Below are 21,567 nucleotides of genomic sequence, written 5' to 3'. Positions count from 1 at the left end.
GATCGGACCACATAGGCCAGCCTTCGCTCCCACATGCCGCCAATGAACCTATCGCTGGTTCACCACTGTTCCTTTCTTGGATCACTTTTGATAGATACTGATCAGGAACCCCTCACAAGAGTTGTAATTTTCCTGCTTCTTACACATTAACTTATATATATATATATATTAATGTGTTAGAAGCAGGAAAATTACATTATTTAATATGATATATATATATATATATATATATATATATATATATATATATATATATATATATATATATATATATATATATATACCGTCATGCATACGCACATACCTTTTATAGTAACTATTCAATATCTATAAATGATTTCCTAACATCTGAATGTTGATTTTGAATTCATCCGTAGTTTCTAAGGAGTGTAAAGAATCATGATTGTTTTGTCTGGAGCAAATAAGTCAAACAGACACGACTCAACCCAAAGCAGATTGACAGTGCTTTATTTAAGCAGTCTGTAAGAAGGAAAATAATGTGCATCCCTATCATATACATTTACGTGTAAAAATACTAGGATGTACAGTGTACAAAAACAGTTTCTTGCAGATAAGCTTCCCGCATCCGCGTGGGCCCTATACTGTATTCAAGGAAATAAACTTTTTTTTTCTTCAATTATTTAATATGATGAATGGTAATACAGTTCTTTATTTTTATATTTTTCTGTGTTAATCCCTTCCATGTAAAATTCTTAACCACATGACTAGTTCTTAACATGGATCTAATGACAGAGCTAGCAAGGTCAAGAAATGTCACAAACTCTAAAGCTACATGGACATAAAATGTTTGTTTTTTTGTCATTGTTTTTTTATAATTTTTTTTAAGATTTGTCTTTTGTTTTTAAATAAATACTTTACAATTCATGCTCATTCATAATACACTACCAGGAGCGCGATATAGAGAAAGTCTGTTGTAGACAGTACAAACAGTAGCAGCAGTGGCACACTGAGGTGCGCTTAGGAGGGATGGAGCCCGTGCCGCCCATGTCTCCATGGGTCCCTTCCTCACACTAGTTCAGTATTCAGGGAATAATGACTTTAGGTTGGGTTGTGTCTTTATTGTCCTCTGAAACGACACCGGTACAACACTAGAGCATTAGGAATCTTGGGAAACATTAGTCTGTCTGTGTCACCAGGCAAAGGTGGTGTCTCCTGGCAGCATTTCACGTCTTTCTGCATCCACGCTGTTACATATTACGGAGCACAATCACTCGGAAAAGTAATGTAGCATGAGGTCTATGAGGGGCGAATCTGTGCTTTCAAGTATTTTCTTCTCTTTTTTTCCTTTTGTTTATTTTCCTGTATTCTTTTTTTCCCCCAACGCAGGGACCATATTTTCTTATGCTGAGCTATATAAAAAGAGCAATGGGTATGAAAGTGCTACTACAGGCAGATACAAAGCCAAGTGTTAAAATATGGAGTTACAAAAGTGTATGATTGATTTGGCCAAAGCCAAAGGCCCTTCTGCTGATTAAATAAACTATTACCAATGTACGCATTTCACATGCAAGGTACCGCCCCGATGAACGTCAACATTCTCTGCCTCTCCATGTCTCGAGGAAAACCCTTTGGTCCCTCACAAGTGCATATTAAAGTGGATGAACGCGTCACAGTATGATAAAATAATCCTAATATGTCGTACAATCACAAATCAGTTTATCTAAAGTTAAAGAGCAACAACAAAAAGATGAGTGCTTTCATCTCCCTATTCAATGCTAATTTAAATTGTAAATGTTACCTAACCAGAAAACAAAACAAGACACAAAAAAATGTTCAAGTTATTCTCTGATAAATAAAAAAAAGTAATAAAACAAGCAAACAAACACAATTGAACACCAAATCACTTAACAGTCAGCAGTACAAGCCTGTTAAATGATATCAGGTAGTGGCATTAACCGCTTTTTCTCTCTCTTTCTCAAATAAATAAATAAAATAAGATTAAGGAATGGGGGAAAAAGGCAAGGAATGATCAAAAGGAAAACGTTTAAGTTGGAAGACAGAGAATGACACAAACAGCGAATCTTCCTGCCGTACCACCGCTGTGCTATCAGAAAACATCATGTTGGACATCACAGTTTTAAACGCAAGAACGTCCTCAAGCTCGACTGGAAAAATCTGGCAATAGAGCAACAGTACCATGCTCACATTATCACATTACACCGCTGGAAAATGAACAATGCTCACAATCAAAGCAGGCGTTTTGGTTGGAAAGCTCTGTTCGGCGTGAGGGATGTGGACGGAAACTTTCTAAATCATCCTTAACCATTCGACATCAAATCCTTAACTTCCAACACCTTCACCAACAGTCCTTCACTTTTCATATACGTACACACTTTTGACGCCATCCTTATCATTTTAGCGACAGTCTTTCCTCGTATACCACTTCCTTCTTCATTAATGTCCCACCTCAATACGGAAATTCTCACCCCAAACTCATTCAAGGGCGCACAATTCAAGGTTTAAGTTTTTGCCATTCCTGCCCAAATTAAAAGGACACATTAAACGCAACATGCACATAAGCCATCTTTACACTCAGAGAATAAACACCACAGACATTCTTTTATTGCCGAACACTATCAAGAAATGTACTGCATATATCACAATTATTACTCAATAATTCCAATATTTCCCTTTAATATCTCATTTGAAGAACACTGTCCATCTGAACTCATTCATCACTGTCCTGGTTCCCTCACCTATCCTTATCAAGCTTCAAGTCTGCAACCAGAAATATTTTTTAGCTATTCATCGAAGAATTTGTAAGCTAATATCTAAATGGCGTGGAAGGATTCGATTTTTGTACTATAGTATTTTAGGAAGGAATGTGAACATGATATTAACGCTCAAAATAGCATTGAACCGTTCCATACCTACAATGAAACAAAATGATTCCTTAAAGGTCCTGTTCTTCGCGATTCCATCTTTCAAACTTTAGTTAGTGTGTAATGTTGCTGTTAGAGCATAAATAATACCTGTAAAATTATAAAGCTCAAAGTTCAATGCCAAGCGAGATATTTTATTTAACAGAAGTTCCCTTTCAAAGCCTACAGCGAACGGCCGGTTTGGACAACAGCAGGAAGTGCAGGGATGTAATCACGTCACTAGAACCGTTTGTTGACTAACCCTCCGCCCACAAGAACACGCAAAAAAGGGGGCGTGGTCTTGTTGCTCTCCCACGTGGAGAAGAGCGTGCATTCAGCGCTTGCATCTCCCCGTTATGGTAAGAGGCGGGACCTTTCCGGGCAAAGTGCGCTAAGCTGCTGTCCAATCACAACACAGGAAGTGCTGGCCCAATCAGAACTCGTTACGTGTTTCTGAAGGAGGGACTTCATAGAACAAGGAAATCATCAGGCCGTTTTTAGGACAGAGGAAACAGCGCTGTACAGAGAAGTCAATTGTGTGAAAAATACTGTGTTTCTGCACACGAAACATAAACTCAGGTTATATTGCACACTCTAAACATAATGAAAGCTTCGAAAACACGCGAAGAACGGGACCTTTAAATTTCACTCTCAACCAGAATGTGCAAAGTTGTTTAAATGCTAACGCAAATGGGACGCGAGTCCTGCTCTGTTACAGACTTCCACGTACAGTAACCTACAGCCAGAGGACAGCTGAATGAATCAGTGTGGTCTTGTACAGCCCTTTCATTGGTGGAAAGACAAGCAACACATTTCAGCATCACTCAGAGGAGGATAATGAAACTCCTCAGAGAACAACACTACACTGGTGTAAAAAGAAAACGGTTCAGGGAAGAACAAAAAAAACAAACAAAGGCCAATGCATTGACCCATCTACATTCGTAAGCCTTCTTAGGAGCATTCGTTTCATTAAAAAAGGAGACTTAGAAAGCACTCTTAATAAACGAGAGGACAAACAAACAAAAAGAAACAAATAAATTAAAATAGCTTAAATACATCAATTTTTATAAAACAAACAAAATAGTGCTTCCAGCCATTCTTTTCATTAATGCTGTCTTTTTTCTCTTGTTGTTATACTGTGAATGCACTATTGAGCGTTGAGTGGAAAGGGTTTCTCACAAAAATGTGGGCTTTTGGGGAATTCATCATATGAAACTACATCACAGCCATGTATCACTGCATTCCACATCAGTCAAACGTGCCATCTTTTACATAAAACACTGAGACAATTCTTCTTAGGGAGTGATATGCCAGAAATAAAGCCTTCCGTGAACACATTTATGGTTGAATTAATCTGAGTAAGCGTTTCTAACGGGTAGTTTTAGCACTGCATAGCTCAGTTTCACAGGGCTATATACGAAAGAATACTGTGTTGTGGAATGATGAGGGGTAAAGCTAGTCCTGATGACGGAGTTGAACACAGATGTCCTCTGTGAAGCCTGAGTAAACCGTTTATGGCAGTTTTAACTTTATATAACAGAAGGTGAGCCTTAAAAACAGTAACAACAAAAGCAGCTGACACTGGAGTGATCGTGTGTAGTTATACTACGTGTACCCGAGAGATTGCAATCGTAAAACCCATGTGAATCTCTAGCCATGCAGTTATACGTTTTCATCTGAACTGAACGGATGTGTCTTGATACCGGTTCCCATTGAGTAAGGAATGTGGAGCAACATCTCAAACCAAAGAGAAAAACGCAATAAATACAAAACTCCTAGCAAACAGCAAAAGTTCTCCCATCTCGACCCAACCTTTGGGCTGGAGCTGTGAGGACGTTTGAGCGGGCTGGACCTCGGTCCGACCCCACGTGCAAATTCCCATCACCCTAAATCAGAAGTTTCCCTTGGTCTAGCTAAACAAATGAAAGAACCAAGATGGACGATGGAGAGTCAATAGGGCTGGGGCTGTTAGAAGCTGAAGACCTAATTTTGTTCCAGTGATGACCTTGATGAGGAGGATGAGGCAGTGTCGTCTGCGTGGCGCTCACTCTCTCCCGCTGGCGGAGTAGGAGAACTGGGGGAAGTGTGGCCGTCGCTCGTTGTCCATGCAGTCCATCCCATCTTCATCGACTGAGGAGAAGGGCACAAGGACAATCGGTCAAGAGTGGCTAGGCTAATGTTGACGGTCATTTTCAGCCAGGCTTTAGCTAATCAAATATTTTCTGCAGTTAGCTGTGAAGAAAACTTTATCTGAGCCACTTTTACACTTCCCATCAGGTCACAAAAAAAGCCTGCAATATGCCAAAAAACTGGCACCCACACACAGGAAACAAGCTGTTGAATATGGAGTCTGTGGAAGACAGTTTGCAGGCGAAAACAAGGTTGTTACTTTTATTAAAAGGGTTATGAGGACAAAATTGTATTCATCCCACACATCCTAAATATCAACTAGACCTTCTATAAGTTTTGGCTTTGAAATTGAAAATATTACTGCCTTTCGCCTCACACTCTCTAAACACATTTAATAATTTAGCATTCAGTTGATGGGAAGTAAAGTAACCAACATTTGCAGCTGAAGCACAAAAACTGCTTAACATTTTTGATTAGCATATAATTTAATAAATGTTTATACAGTCAAGGTCGCTGATGGAAAAAGTAACCTCAAATCAGGGAAAATAATACAGATTAAAAAAAGTTGGCTGCTCTTCTGATCAAGAGAGATTTTGGTGGACTTCAGAAAAAAATAACAGCACTGTACAGCTGTATGACCCACAACAATCAAACTAGCTGTATAAGGCCCATCTCATCTTAACTGATTTTAAAACTGGGAAACCACAGACATAAGGGCAGTTTCAACTGATTTTTAGGGCCCGAGCATTGATGGTGTGAGGACCCTATTGGAATTGCTCCATTTATTATTATTTGCATTATAATCCTCTGAATGCACACACTAGATGATTCAGCCGGACCACACACTCGTTGATTGGAACGATTTCACATTTACACGAGATCTCACAGATACTCGCCAGATCAAACGTGACTTGAGAAGAAAAGCAAATGGGGGACAATCTATATTGTCAGCTGGCTCACTTGGGACACGCTCCGTTTTACAGTGAAAAATGATTCTCAATACTCCACTTTCATGACTGCCAAGTTTTAGCTATAGAAGCAAGCAACATTCGGTATGTGGCGCTTGCTCGCTCTCATTGGCTGTCATGGAATCACAACATTAAAACACGGAAGAAGTGCTTAGCATTTATATTGGATTGCAAACCTTTATGAAAAAAACATTTTCATCACGAGTTTATGTAACAGACAAAATGTCAAGTATATACTAAAGTTTAGAGGTCATTACTAGGATGTTTTTGGAAGAAACATCGTATGCTCACGAAGTGTCCTTTTTTAATATATGAAAAATACTGAGATTTTTTTTGCAGTTTTCTATTTTAATATATTATAAAATGTCCTTTATTCCTGCGATAAAAAGTTGATTTTTCAGCTTCATTACTCCAGCCTTCTGTGTCACATGATCCTTCAGAGATCATTCTATTATGCTGATTTGCTGTACAAGAAACATTTCTTATTATTTATGTTAAAAACAGTTGCTTAATATGTTTGCGGAAACTGATACATTTTATTCAGGATTATTTGATTAATAAAAAGTTAAAATATAATCTTTTGTAACATTATAAATGTCTTTACAGCCACTTTTGGTTGATTTGATGCAACCATGCTGAATAAAAGTATTCATTTTCAAGCCCACTCAGAATGCAGGAGTCTCAGACTTCTCAAAATATACACAGTACAGGCCAAACGTTTGGACACATTACTATTTGTAATGTTTTTGAAAGAAGTTTCTTCTGCTCATCAAGCCTGCATTTATTTGATCAAAAATTAAGATTTTTTATATTGTGATATATTACAATTTAAAATAATGGGTTTTCAAATGATCATACTTTAAATTATCTTTTTTTTCCTTCCACAATCGTTACTCCTGTCTTCAGTGTCACATGTTACATCCAGTCTGTCACATGATCCTTCAGAAATCATTCTAATATTCTAATTTATTATGAGTGTTGGAAACAGTTCTGCTGCCTAATATTTTTGATGAATAAAAGGTTCAAAAGAACTGCATTTATTCAAAATAAAAACATATTTTCAAATAATATAAATCTCCTTTACTATCAATTTTTATCAATTTAACACATCCTTGCTGAATAAAGTTATTGATTTATTTAAAAAAAGAAAAAGAAAAGAAAAAAAAGACTGACCCCAAATTACTGACCAGTAGTGTATATTGTTTTTTTTTACAAAAAGATTTCTATTTTTAAAACATTTGCTTCTTTTTTCTTTTCTTTTTTTAGTATTATAAAAAAGTATCACAGGTTATGAAAAATATTAAGCAGCAGAACTGTTTCCAACTTTTAAAATGAATCATATTAGAATGATTTCTGAAGGATCATGTGATAGACTGGATGTCACGTGACACTGAAGACTGGAGGAACGATACTGAAAATTCAGCTTTGCATCACAGAAATAAAGTATAATAAATTGAAAACCCATTATTTTAAATTGTAATATATCACAATATTTTAAAAAAATCTTGATTTTTGATCAAATAAATGCAGGCTTGATGAGCAGAAGAAACTTCTTTCAAAAACATTACAAATAGTAATGTGTCCAAACTTTTGCCCTGTACTGTAATTTATAAAATTGCATAAATCTAAAAAATATCTTGGCCAATTTGAAAATGCTTTCAACTAATTGTATTCAGAAGCAGTTTTTAATATCTTTAAATCGATTATCCTCCAGATTTTGTCTGGGTCTGTGTAAGTGAGATGAAGATCAGATGAAATATACGGAATATAACTAGATCACGACTTCACAAACCTTATACAATATTGTGTGAACAAAAAGTAACACCCGTAGTTTTCAGGTGATCTCGATTTTTGCCAAAAATGCCTCTCACCACTGAGAAGATAATTAATTCAGCACAATACTACACGAAGCCAGTATGTTTTCTGAACGCGCTCTCTATCATTACAGAATTGTCAATATATGCAGAGAAAAACAAACAACAGACAAACTCACATTTTTCAGGAGGGGTTATTGTAATCGTCTGAGCTGTGAACTCTTCATCAAAATATCTGGTATCTGTCTCTGACGACACCTGAGGCTTGAAGGGAGGTATCAGCTGAGGAAGGAAGAGAGGGGGATGAAAAAAAACAAAAAAACACGGAGCACCTGTTAGTGCAGATCTGACACTGCATATAGTGTGGCGAGCTGGAGGGCTCAATCTAACGCCTCTGAACCGCACCTCCTCTGCCAGCCATTGTGTTATTTGAGAAGGCAGGTTAAGTGACAGTGACCTATTATTACATCGAGTCACACACAACCTCTGTTTTAACATGCCGCATTAAAAGTATTTTGTTTACAGTTTTAATGGACAATTTTAAAAGTTACACAAAATATGTTTCTCCATTAAAAAGTTGTACACAAAGAAAACAATAGAACATTTTTTTTTTAATGTTCTTAAATTATAAGTCATGACTGCTAACTTCGATACAGTGAAAGACCATTGTTATATTCGTGGAAGCCCATTTCTGACTCGAGAAGAAAAAATAAAATAAGAAACTCTTTTATGACAAGATAAGAGATAAAGTCACACTTACAAAAAACATTTGCAATTACAAAAAATGTTATTTTTATTTTTTTATTATATACTTTTACTGTGATGCAGTGGTGGACAATATCCAGCACAGCATTAAACAAATAGTGAGTGTGAAGTCACCATTTAAATATAGATTGTTTCAAAGCAGCTTTACAGTGATAATAGGAAATTAATAGAAGAGAGACTGTTTTGGCTATACATCAGCTCTAAAAAAATATTTTCCAGCTAAAGTAAGTTTTTGGAATGGAAATAATAATTTACTTTGGTGCCACATACACAACACCATTTTCAACCAAAACAGTAAACTCCTAATGCGTTCATTTGCATGGCAGCTGTGTTTAGTGGCTTGAGAACACAAACTTGGAAATATGTTTTAAAATGTGATCTAAATTAAGTTTTTTTAAATAAGTTTTGAAACAATACCATTATCTTAATGCAAACTTCAAAAAACGTGACTCTATGAGAACGGTGACAGCATGTATGTAAGCTTTACGTGTTTAGTCTATAGGCAAGCGCGTTTGACATTGAATACGTATGTGCGCTGGGTAGGTTTTCTTTACAAAATGACCAGCAAATTACTTGTCTGGCACGCATAGTACATCGTTTTTAGTTCTGTTAGTTCATGTGAACCGGAATCATTTTAATAATGTTTTTATCTGTACAGAGGGAAAGGAAGGGGGAGCCTTTATGTGTAGTGGAGAAAGCAGGACAGCAAAAATTCTAAGTTACCTTTTTGTCATAGACATCCTGCCAGTCAATTCCAGCAAAGAAACTATGTCGCATAATTTCCTTCGCGTCATCCGGACCTCCACCAAGTCTGACAGGAAAAATAAAAGGACGGGACATGTATTTAGCCAGAAGGAAACTAATGATTGTACACAAATGAAATATAGAAAAAACTGTTATAAAGAAATCAACCTGATCTGTATTGTGATGAATCTGGTTTCTGGGTTTGTACCTCTTATTGGGATCTTTGATGAGCAGACCTGACAGCAGGGACTTGGCATCAGCAGAAAGCGTCCTGGGGAACTTGATGTCCTCCATTAGAATGAGCTCAAAAAGCTTCTCATGGTCCTGATTGTAGAAAGGCAGTCGGCCACACATCATCTCATACATGACCACACCAAGACCCCACCAGTCCACCGCACGGCCGTAATCATTGTCTTCCAGCACCTGAGGACAAACACTCACTTTAGAGGTCTTCACAAATCCACTTGGATCCCAAAAACCCGAGACCCAAACCGGGTTCGGGTCCAAAACTTCGACGAGTGCCTCGGAAACGGGTCAGGTTAAGTATTAGTGGCCTTGACTCTTGGGCAACAATATAAAGTAATAATAAATTAAGTGAATAAATAAATGAAAGTAATGGAGCAGTGGCCAAATAAGTGAGCAGCACCGGGATTTATCTTGACTGACTGCAGAATGCTGTCGGGTCAGACTTGGGTCTAATTGTATCGGGTCTGGTATTCTTTAAAAAATGTTATTTATGCACACATCAGGTTCAGGTAAGAAGTGATTTGGGTTGGGTACAGACTAGGATCCGAGAAGACCTCTAACACACATACACAAACATTTTAACCTGTTTAACATTTAATCATGAATAAACACTAAAAGTTTTTAATAATATGCACTAGGGCTGTGAAAGATTCAGAACTTAAGAACTATCTCACTTTACACTCATCAGTGTGAATTTGAATTGAATTGGACACACCCCACAGAAGCTGTCAATATCCATTTGAATAAATTTAACACCGATAATGCATTCTTAAATCCATCCATCCATCTATCATCCATCCACGTGTAACATAACACTCAATTTAATGTCCATAACCGTCATTACAGCTGAGAGTTTCAAAATGAATGGCAGTTATGAACAACAGTGCTAATATATGAATATGAGTAGCCGATAATGGCAGCACTTCACACACTCTTATTGTAGTGCTTCTCATCACCAAAATCATATCAGCGCAAGCCAGCTCTGTCTCTCTGGCCCATCAGTTCTAGACTGATAAAAGCAACTGAACGTTCATTCTGCTCCAGCGTATCGGGGTCAAAGGTCCAGCACAGGATACAGTTGGAACCTGAAAGCACAGTCCTAAAAGCCTGATATCACTGGATCAAAGCTGTGCTTTTGGGCAAGCATCCTGGGACCCAATTACCGAGGACGCTCATACACACCTTACCGGTATAGCTCTTAAAGTCTAGGTGGCAGAAACAAGGCGGCTGGAGTTAGCGTGCAACGGAGAGCTCTTCAGAGCGGAGAGTCGTGATTAATACGTCTGACTAATGACAAGGCTGGCTGGCACTGAGCCAGTTAAGCATATGCTCAGAGTGGTGTTATAATGATGTCTCCTTTCTGATCTTTAAAAACGGGCAGACCTGCATGAGTCAACAGCAGCATTCATTACTCGGCCTGATTAGGGAGCACAATATGAACGTTCATGTGTGAAAGCAGCGCTAACAACCTCCATACAGTCAGATGGGTGTATATGACTACGCCACATACAGCAAATGTGCTGAATGGAATATTGCACATTGTGTGTTTTAAACTATGCTACCATTCAAAAGTTTGTGATCAGACATTTTTAATTAAAAAAATAATAATACTTTTAGTCAGAAAAGATTCATGAAATATATAAAAAATTGTCTGTAAAGATTTCCATTTTTTAAGACAAAAAAATGTCTATTTCAAATAAATCCTGTTCTTTTGAAATTTATATTTGTCTAAGAAACTTGACAGAATATCATGGTTTTAACAAAAATATTAAGCAGCAAAACTGCTTTCAACATTAATAATAATAATAAGAAGAAATGCTTCTTGAGCACCCAATCAGCAGATGAGATGATTTCTGAAGGATCATGTGACGCTGAAGACTGGAGTAATGATGCTGAAAATTCAGGTTTAAAATATATTGAAATAGAAAACCACTATTTTAAATTGTAATATTTTACAATATTACTGCCTTAATGAGCATAAGAGACTTTCAAAAACATGAACAAGTTTTGCTGACCTCTTGACTTTTTTTAACAGTAGTGTATGTTACTTGGCGGAATCAATAAATGTTATATCAAACGTGCTGAAAAGTACATGCGTGCATTGTGTGATTTCAACTATATCACATGGTGGAATCATTATTTATTGCAATTATTATTGATTATTATATTATTGATTAATTGAATTATTGACTGAACTTGGGCATCTTTCATCCTATTTCTGTTGCAGCTGCTTCATTCATACAGTAAAGTTCACGCTGATTATTTCCCCCAGTTAAGGCTGCTTTTCATCAAAGTAATCGCTTTAATAAGTGTACGATAAAGTGTGTTCGGATTGCACAGACAGAATGGGTGTGTTTGTGCATGTCTATGCAAAGACAGGACAGGACTGTGTGTTCTGGAAGCAAACAGGACCGTAAGCATGCACAGAAAAAACACAAGGACACCGTTCATGTGTGTGCGGCACGTATGGCCGGATTGTGCTGTTTGTCCTGGGAGTGTACGTGAGCAGCTCGGCTGCAGGCGGGGATGCGATTAATGCACACAGAGCCAGTTGGGGTCTCCCTGTTCCAGAGCCACAGGCGAGGAGGAGCGGCCGCAGGGGAGGAACAGGCCCCTGCTCGGACAGCCATGTGGCAGGGCTGCTGCTCCCAGGACTGGGCCCTTGGCAAGGCTGGCCAGGGAGGGATGGGACAGAGAGCCTGTGGCTCCACCAGCCCAGTTCCCCAGCAGGGCAGTGGAACAGACAGCCTCCATGAGCTTATCCCACTTTGGCCAGGCTACACGAGGACGCTTGCGCACATGAACACAAATAAGGGTGTGCAAAGTGCACACAAATGTATGCACAAATACTGTAAACGCGCACGGATCAGGGTATTCACGCTTACCTGCTGCTAAACACCTGTACGCATCCTTCAACAATACGAGCGGTAGCCACACCAGCATGCTGACAAACGCACGTCCTGTAGGCTCATTTAGATAAAACTAATGTGCTCTGAATCACACCTGGAAACCAGCGATAATGTTTTATTGGTTGCAAACATGCTGCAGAAACACTGTAATTACTAATGCTGAAGATGTGACAGATGAGAACTCGATGACAGATGACATACAGCTTGTGAAAACGAACTGTTATTAGAGAAGTATTTCCGTAAATGTATCTTCATTCATTCTCATTAACACTTAAAACATTTGGTGAGGGCCAAATTTAAGCGAAACTATTCCAATTTCACTTTTGTAACCTTAAATGATTTTTTTTTCTTCCTCAAAATATCTTTCACACTCTCTCTCTCTTTCTTCTTTTTCTCTCTCTCTCTCTCCCTTTAATCCCCCTCTACTTTGCATCTCCAGAACTTGGCTCAGGCTGTGCTCTGTTATTTTTACACCAGTACGGCAGTATAGATTTCCAGGTTTCCCAGCCACCTTCTTCCAACCTTCCCCATCTGCCACCATCTGCCTCTGTTTAGCATGTACTTTTTTGTGCAATCACATACTCTTGTGAAAAATAACCAACACTCAAATCATCTCCTGGCACAGCGGCCAGGCTGAGCAAAACAAAATGTTGCGCCAAATAGTCTTCCGTACTTTTTCGAGTGGAATCTATATCCCCCTGCACTCCCGCTGCCGCCCCCTGCCCGCTCCCCCCTCCTGTCTATAAATATGGATTTAGCCACTGCAATCTGGGCCCGTGTACACCTCTGGTTGGACAGAAGGCTAAACGGCAAACTACTGTACAAAGGAAATAAAAGTGATACTTATTTTTACTATATATTTATTTAAAACATGATCTATGGCTCTGGTTTAATGCGGTGTGCATCATATTACTGACAAAAATATCTAATAACACTACTTTCAATGAAACCTACACACATAATGGAGTGGAATGATATTAATATAGTATTTCTATATATTTCACAAATGTGGGATCAATACAATTTTTTTAAAGAAAAAAATATACTTTTATTTAACAAGGACACATTAAAAAGACTGAAAGGCAATGTTACAAAATATACATTTTCAGAGTATTATTTTTTAAACTTTAACGATTCATCAAAGAATCCTGAAAAGATGTTTTAATTGTAATAATATTTCACAATATTACTGGTTTACTGTATTTTGTATTTTATATTTGATCAAATAAATGCAGCCTTGGTGTATATAGTATATAGTAATACACTTTATAACCAATAAAGAATAATTGTAACCATAATTACAATGCAAAAAGTTATAATAAAATAAAGTTATAATACATAGTTATAATACATATAATATACTTTCCTCCTTGCACTTTTAAAATAAAATTCATATGACCTAACACCAGTTTGTTTGCAGCAACAATTCTGAAAAGATAAATATTCAAATTATTTTTAAGAACATACAATATAGAGGCTTTACAGAAATCGTTATCATGATCATCAGAAGCTTCCTGTACAGTTCGGTGTACTGTAGGGTGTTCCTGATCATTACTGTTTTTCAACCGCACAAGCTTTGCAGTTAATTTCAATTTCACTGTAGTTTAACTTCTTCTTGAAAGTAGTGGCTTATAACTCTACAAATAAACAACGCATCATCAAGTTCATGGTCTGATTTGATAGATAAACTTACAAATTTTGAAGAAAATTATATCTTGTTCATGTTTGGAGGCTCTTATGTTAAAACACTGCTGAGAAAACCCCAGAAAAGGGATACAATTTATAGATTTGTTTTGTTTAAAATTTCATGCTTGAAATTCTGACTATTAGACAGGTATACTGCATATGTAATATATATGACAGGTCATAAAGGTCATCAAATTTGGGCTTGATCACAATCATGGTATCTTAACTGCACCTGGGCCAAATCTCAAAGCAACCAAAAGTTAAGGCATTTGGAACCATGGTAGCCTTTTTATCAAAAGCCCAAAAACCTTCCCAAACAAGTGATCTGAGTGTTTTACTGAACATAAGAACTACTTGTATGTGTAAACTCCACAAATAAAGCAATCCAATCCGAGTGTACTCCAGCTAGTGTCCGATTGGTCTATACACATTATCCCTACCCATATCTGAGATCAAAATGGTTACAAAGCCAGTGATGATAACCTAGCAATGGCACCCATGCCCCAAATTACTGTACAAGTATCTTTGGTAATTCATTCTGCATGGCTGCAGGTTACTGACGTCCTCATCACCGTGAAGTTTGTTTTGGTCTTATAGTGCATCAGTAATCAAGATAATCAATTTAAATAATCAAAAACAAAATTACAATTATTATATGAAGGATAGAAATGTCTTTAAAAATAATTCTGTTAGAGTCAAACTGGCTGTTTATAAGTAGACTGTTGTTTGTGTAAGAACTGTTTTGCAAAATTCTGATAAGTGGCATTAAGCAAAAACACAATTTTGCCAAAAAAAATAAAAATAAAACGCAAGAATAAAAGAAGAAAAATCATTAATTCGCAAAAAAGACAACTATACAATTTGCCAACTCTGAAGGGTTTGAAGCAAATAGTCACGGTATTTGTCTCACCATTACGTCATCAACAATAAAATCATGACTAAAGCAAGATAATGAAATATATATAATGCAAAGAAAATAACAAATTATTAGTGCTGTAACATTTTTTCAGAAACTGCATCTGAAGTTTTCAGGCATATTTACAAAGATCGTTTAAGCTATTGTTTTAAAAAAATATATATATTGAAATATGAAATTAAAACTGGTAGTAGGTGGCAGCAAGTCACTGTCTTAATGAATGAGTCATTCAGTTGTTCTTTCAAACGGCTGATTTATTCAGGAATGAAGAAAGTGAGAGTGGCTGCATCCGAACTCGCTATTATATAGTAGGCGAAAAACAGTAACAAAAGAATTATGTCTGAATTCACAGTACTCATTAAAGAGGAGGCAAAAAGTACCCGGCTGACCGACTTCTTCTGGAGAGATTCTGAAGTGTGTTTATGATGGACACTTTACTATCCCATGAGGCCATGGGAGAGGATTTGTGAATGGCGATGACGTGGCGGCAAACGGCGCTGGGAGCTCACGTGAGGCAAGATGGGCAACATGGGCAAAAGTAGTACTTCCAGATTACAGTCACATTACACACATTCATACTATATAGAAAATACTTTTTTAGCTTTTTTATTACTTATTCAAAATAGTTGGAACTATTTTCATTGACAAAAATTAGCAAAAAGAGTCAATACTGGCAATATTGTGTCTGAAATGTAACCATTTGTTCAAATTTGTTTTTGTTGTAAAATCACATATGCAATCGTGCAGATATTAGGTGAAAAAACAACACTCTTGCTCATGTGATATTGATAAACTATATCATATGATATAGATATAAAACTAAAACCCATACAGGGGCCTTTTTGCCCTAATATCTTGAATCTTATGGTCATATAACTGCATTCTAATAGACTTCATCATGAAGTCAGCTGTTGCTCTGCAATCATGTTTGTCACCAAGCAACAGCATGCAATATAAGATAACGTACAGGTTAATGCAATTAATCGTTTTAACAAAATATTTTTTTTACACAGTTAAATTGCACCAAATTAACATGTCAAATTGATAGCCCTAATTGTAATATACATATCTACTATATATACAGCATCACATAGGTATTCCAGAAAGCAGGTTATTATACTTTGGTAAGTTATAACCTCAATTTAAGGATAACCTCATAAGGATAACCTAAACTTTTGGTTTTTGAAACGTGAGGTAACTTTAAGGCTAAGTAGCCATTGCAACTTACTCTCTAAACATAACCTTCTCTGGAGCAGGTAATGTTCCAGGTTTAGTTTACTTCAGAGGTTTTCAGCACATGCATGCCTTATTGAAGAGGCTTCAGTGGGCGTAACAGATTTTGCACAATATTATATAATATATAATACATTTATATATAATTATAAAGTCCCATTATAACAAATTTTTATTTTACTCAACATGATTTATTCTATTTGTATCTCACACATCATCATCCTGCACTCAAAGTTGTTGTTTTTTCAACGGGACAAGATAAGACAAGTTCTATATAATGTATTTTTATAATAAAAATACATGTGAAATGTGGAATCAAAATAAATTTTAAAAAACGTACACAGCCATATAAACATTTCTTTCTTTTTCTTTCTTTTTTTTGTTCAATCAATCTTTCTTTTTTTAATTCATAATTAACATCAAACTAACAATATCATTCTTGTTTACATTAATAAAATACTGATTCAAGATTAAAAGATAAGATATGATTGCATTAAACAAAAGATGAAGAAAAGAAAAAGTATGGTGTGCTACATCTTAGCATCCATTTAATTGGAGGCGACCTTGCTTTCTGGAAGACCCTCGGGTTTAAAGTTAAGATGCTTGATTATTCCTGATGGTCTGAGAGCAGTTTTTATTCTTCATTTTGCTCTGAATTAGATAGAAAGCTAAATTGTAAGCTTGCTAGTTTTAAGTAACATTTTGTTCAAGGCACTCATGAAACATGTCATGAAAGCTAATGTTTAAATAGGATCATTCAATAAAAAACAGCCATACTTGATTTGGGGTATTATTAGAAATCATAAATGTATCATTTAAAAATTGCTGAGTATGTCCATGGTCTACTGACTCTCCACTGATTAATACTGACAGTTTGGGGGATAGGTGTAAGTTTAGTTAATCAACAGGGGTTTCTTTACCTCTGGAGCCAGATACTCTGGCGTCCCACAGAAGGTCTTCATGGTAGCAGCATCGGTGATTCCTTCCTTGCAGAGGCCAAAGTCTGTAATTTTGATGTGACCATCTTTATCAAGCATCAAGTTCTCCAGCTGGGCAAAAAGAAAATAATTTGTTGACTTATAGACTGCCAGAATTAAAATGTGATGCTCATCAGTTTGTTTCATTAAAGCATCTTCATAATACAATGAACACACATGGCTTCTACATGTATTAAATTCATGGGTAAAATATAAATCTTACAACAACTAAAAATATTTAAAGTGCACTAGTTTTCTTAATTCATGATTTTAATGATGGTTTAAAAAAAAAAAAAAAAAATTTTTTTTACAAAAATGTATTTATTCCCAGGTAGTGGAAAGAAACTTCAAGCCACATTAATTTAACCTTTCAATTTTAATGGCTAAGCTGTTTGTCCAAGTTTCTTGGCTCTTTCACAACTGGCTTGGTCCAAGGCTGCGAGCAAAACACTGTGTCATCATCCACAGCCGCCAGAGTTTGATGTTTCCAAAAACCAAAGAAAAAAGCCCCAAACTCTAGAGCTTTTAATTACATTTTCCACGTCCCATGATATACATTCGGATAAAGGCATCACGACTGAACAAAACCTTCTCTCTAAATATATGAATTCTTTCCCCTTTTTCTGTTTACCTTGAGATCCCGGTACACAATCTTGGCAGAGTGCAGGTAGTCGAGGGCGGAAACGATCTCGGCGCCGTAGAAACGCGTGCGGTCCTCGGAGAACACCCGTTCTCTCGACAAATGGAAAAACAGCTGCAGGGTAAACAGCAGGGACAGGATTGCAATAATTACTGATTTATTGGAGGAAATTAACACAACACAAACTGCCTCACATCGCCATATTGAGATGATAGATGGCAAGGCCCTCGGAGGACGCCCAGCGAACCCAGACAGCAGCTGGCACATCATCCCCGGCTTTCCAGAGACAGGCCGGCGCGGCCTGTTAAATCAGCATTTTAATCAATACACCAATCTTGTTAAAGGCAGCGCTGCGTGCTCATGGGCTAACGCTCCATTAAAGTGGCAGGAGCACCCCGTCCCCTGCAATCATCTCTGCCGTAGCTTTTATGGAGTATCTTCCCTCTCCCCTCCCGAGTCGATGTCAAGGGTTCCTGTCAACTGTTTGGCCCTCAGCACCACTTGAACCCGGCTTATAGAAAATACCCAGAAACCCAATGAGGAGAGTCTGTCTATTAATTGCTGTGGGGTGTTTGAATATGGCTGTCCGGGGAGAGCTAACGGCTTCGCTGATCAGCCGAAGGAGGGGGTAAGCGGGAGGCGTGCAGGGGACCGGGGTGGCCGAGGACAGGTGTGCCTTCATCAGAGCACTGGCAGCTGTGAATGTGGTGAGGCTGAAAGGGGAGAGACGGATGGGCTCTGCACAGTGGGTGGAGGTTAGGGGCTCTGGCTGGACCAGGCAGGGGGAGCAGGTGACATTGCAGACTGAGGGAATGAGAGCGAGATTGCCGCTTCTCTGATTAAACAGCACCGTTGGTGGTGGAATTTCATTTATCAAAACTTGATTCCCTCAAGATGGAATCATGCGCTCTGCCATATCAACAGAGCGACACTGTCTAACTTCTACCAAGTGCATCCTGAGCAACCGAAACTTACAACGACACAATCATTTTCAGTCTGAAATAGTTATTTAACCAATAATCAATTTGAATGTTTGTACAGATTTTTACACTTTTAAACATGTACTTGGTTGTAGAAAAATCAGGTCTACTGATAAATAGTACCATTTGGTAAGTCTCTAAAGAAATGAATCCAAAAACAGCCTAACATTAATATGATCAACAGCAAACAGCTGTGATCATAGTGGTGTAAACCGTTTTGTCCTTTGTTTACATAATTACTCAACGTTTAGTTAATACATTCATTCAAAAGTAAGTTACACCTAATCCAAAACAAAGATTACTTTTGAAATAGCAAAATAAGGAATAAAAAGGACTACTACTAATGATAATAATAATACATTTCTAACCATTTAAATTACAAAATAATTTGCATAAAATAATAAAATAAATATTAAAATTATAATATTGATGGGGCGGCAGTGGCTCAGTGGTTCATGAAGGTTGTCTACAAACCTACAAACCAAAAAAGGTTGGTGGTTCAATCTCCGGTTCCACCTGACAAAGTGTCGAGGTGTCTATGAGCAAGACACCTAACCCCAGCTGCTCTCGGCGAGCTGGATGGCGCCTTGCAGGGCTGACACCGCCGTTGGTGTATGAGTTAACGGGTGAATGTGAGGCAATATGTAAAGCACTTCGGACGGCCATGGGTCTGTTGAAAGCGCTATATAAATGCAGTATAATTTACATTTAGTTTTTATTCATTTCAATTCCAAAACAACTTTGCATAAAATAATTTAACAATTAATAATAATAATTTATTGCATCCAAAAAATTAAAATAAAACAAACATCACTTTTTACTTAAACATCATTGTTATCGGTTGCTAATAATATTGTTTGATAATTTGATTTTTGTTACATTTTTCCAAAAGGATGTCTCTTCAAACTGTGGATGTATTGCAAGATATGATCAGGCACTTCTCTCTTGCACTCAAGTTTTCTCTGATAACAGATGAACATTTTTAGCTCACCACAGCTGCACAGTATGCAGATATTAGTGGCAGCATTACTACAGAAATAGACTGTCTGCCAACACAGACGATAAGACAGACATGCAAAAAAGCAGATGCAGACACACACGTACCTCTCCTCCATTGACATACTCCATCACGAAGCATAGGCGGTCTTTTGTTTGGAACGAGTACTTCAAAGACTGAAACAGCAGGTGGATACACCATTAGAAGAAAAACAAAAGGCAAAAATCCCACAAAACTAAAACAAACGCAACGTGAGACACTCATCAAAATGTATGCAGTGAGAGAAGTGTTTGTCTCGAAAGAAAATGAAAGGAGCGTTTTGAAAAGCTTTGCTCTTTCTCTTAGGCCTTGATGCTAACTTTGAGGGAAGGTGAAGTTTACGAGGGAACACCAGCTTGAGTGACAGTAGTAAATTGTTTTTGCTAAACCTGCTGTGTATGTTGCGTGGCATACAACAGCATCTGGAGTGTCAGAAAATTACCTCTCACTGGCGAGTTCTCAACAGATGCACAGCTACATTTAGGCCGTTAATTTATTACAGTTTATTCTCTACATTATAATGAGGCTCCAGGGAAAAGCCAATCATATATACAAAAGCATTGTGAAGCTTTAAGTTCTTGAGTGATAGTTCATTACAAAATGTGCACTCACGGTTAAAAAAGGATGTCTCGTGTTTTTTAGTACTCTGCTTTCTGTGAGCGTGTGGGCCACTTCGTCCTACGGGAAGAAAAAAAAAGGTGGATCAGGAATTGTATTTTCTCAAGCTAAACCATGTTTGCTTACAGAACATATATAATGGGATTGTATTACAAAGCATGGAAGTAAAATGATACTTTTATAACTGTAAAAATGTCATTAACCTAACTCACACAATACAAAGTGCCTTATTTGAAGATAAGATTTGTGCCTTAAAAGATCAAAACATTTTGACATAAAATTCATTCATAAAATATCCCTGATGAATCTTACCTTTGCTATGATAACCTCTTTCTTTAAAATTTTCATTGCATAATATTTCCCGCTGGCCTTCTCCCTTACGAGAATGACTTTTCCGAAAGTGCCTTTTCCCAATAATTTTAAGTAGTCAAAGTCATTCATTGTCTGCAAAAAAGAAAAAGCTATAAATTTTCAGGCGTATTGAAATGCAATGCATATAGGGTCTACATTTCTATTCTGTTAAAGTAACTCAATCAGAATGTGTCCACATCTCTATATCTGCTGCGGGGATGTAATCCTGCTGCTCTGAGACTCCACTGCCACCAACACACTGACATGTTTGTACATTAGCTTGTTGTTTAAAAATGATGAAACTCCCAGAAATACACAGCCTTAAAACACATTATTGAGAGAGAGTTTCATAATTCTGTGCAACTGAGTTATAAGGTCTGTTTCATACAGTATATCCTGAATCTACGGGCGGCGGTGTAACTTCAGCTGTAGGCGTGCATTGAGCCTTTAAGCTGACGGTGCTTCTATAGCTGCTCCAGAAAGAAAATAGAGTCATTTCCAAGTTACTTCATTGAGTATTTCTTGTATGAATTGTGCCACTGATAACTTAAAAGTCAAATAGCCATAAACTGCTTAAAAATGAGGATTCAAACAATGGCTAAGAATTTCGTTATAACGTCCTGGGTGTCACTGTCCTCATATGAGGACGTTATATTTTAGTGAATTTTTCTG

The 21,567-nt window shown here is 37.2% G+C and overlaps 1 protein-coding gene across 4 annotated transcripts in view; it reads right to left on the bottom strand.

Moving 5' to 3' along the window:
* Positions 1 to 451: 451 nt before the first annotated feature.
* akt3a (v-akt murine thymoma viral oncogene homolog 3a) overlaps positions 452 to 21,567 on the bottom strand; it is a 109,327-nt gene continuing 88,211 nt past the window's right edge. For all 4 annotated transcript variants that reach the window (XM_067422062.1, XM_067422065.1, XM_067422063.1 and 1 more), the window contains 9 exons: positions 20,857 to 20,988; positions 20,539 to 20,604; positions 19,995 to 20,063; positions 17,902 to 18,024; positions 17,214 to 17,342; positions 9,512 to 9,726; positions 9,283 to 9,370; positions 7,974 to 8,076; positions 452 to 5,012 (listed from right to left, as the gene is read on the bottom strand). In XM_067422062.1, coding sequence (XP_067278163.1) covers positions 4,927 to 5,012; positions 7,974 to 8,076; positions 9,283 to 9,370; positions 9,512 to 9,726; positions 17,214 to 17,342; positions 17,902 to 18,024; positions 19,995 to 20,063; positions 20,539 to 20,604; positions 20,857 to 20,988 — 1,011 coding nt within the window. In that variant the 3' untranslated portion in view covers positions 452 to 4,926. The remainder of the gene's footprint in view (positions 5,013 to 7,973; positions 8,077 to 9,282; positions 9,371 to 9,511; positions 9,727 to 17,213; positions 17,343 to 17,901; positions 18,025 to 19,994; positions 20,064 to 20,538; positions 20,605 to 20,856; positions 20,989 to 21,567) is intronic.

This window comes from Pseudorasbora parva, chromosome 17 (genome assembly GCF_024679245.1).
Source record: "Pseudorasbora parva isolate DD20220531a chromosome 17, ASM2467924v1, whole genome shotgun sequence".
NCBI lineage: Eukaryota > Metazoa > Chordata > Actinopteri > Cypriniformes > Gobionidae > Pseudorasbora > Pseudorasbora parva.
Note: the sequence above shows the minus strand (reverse complement) of the source record. Positions and strands in the feature narration are given on the sequence as shown.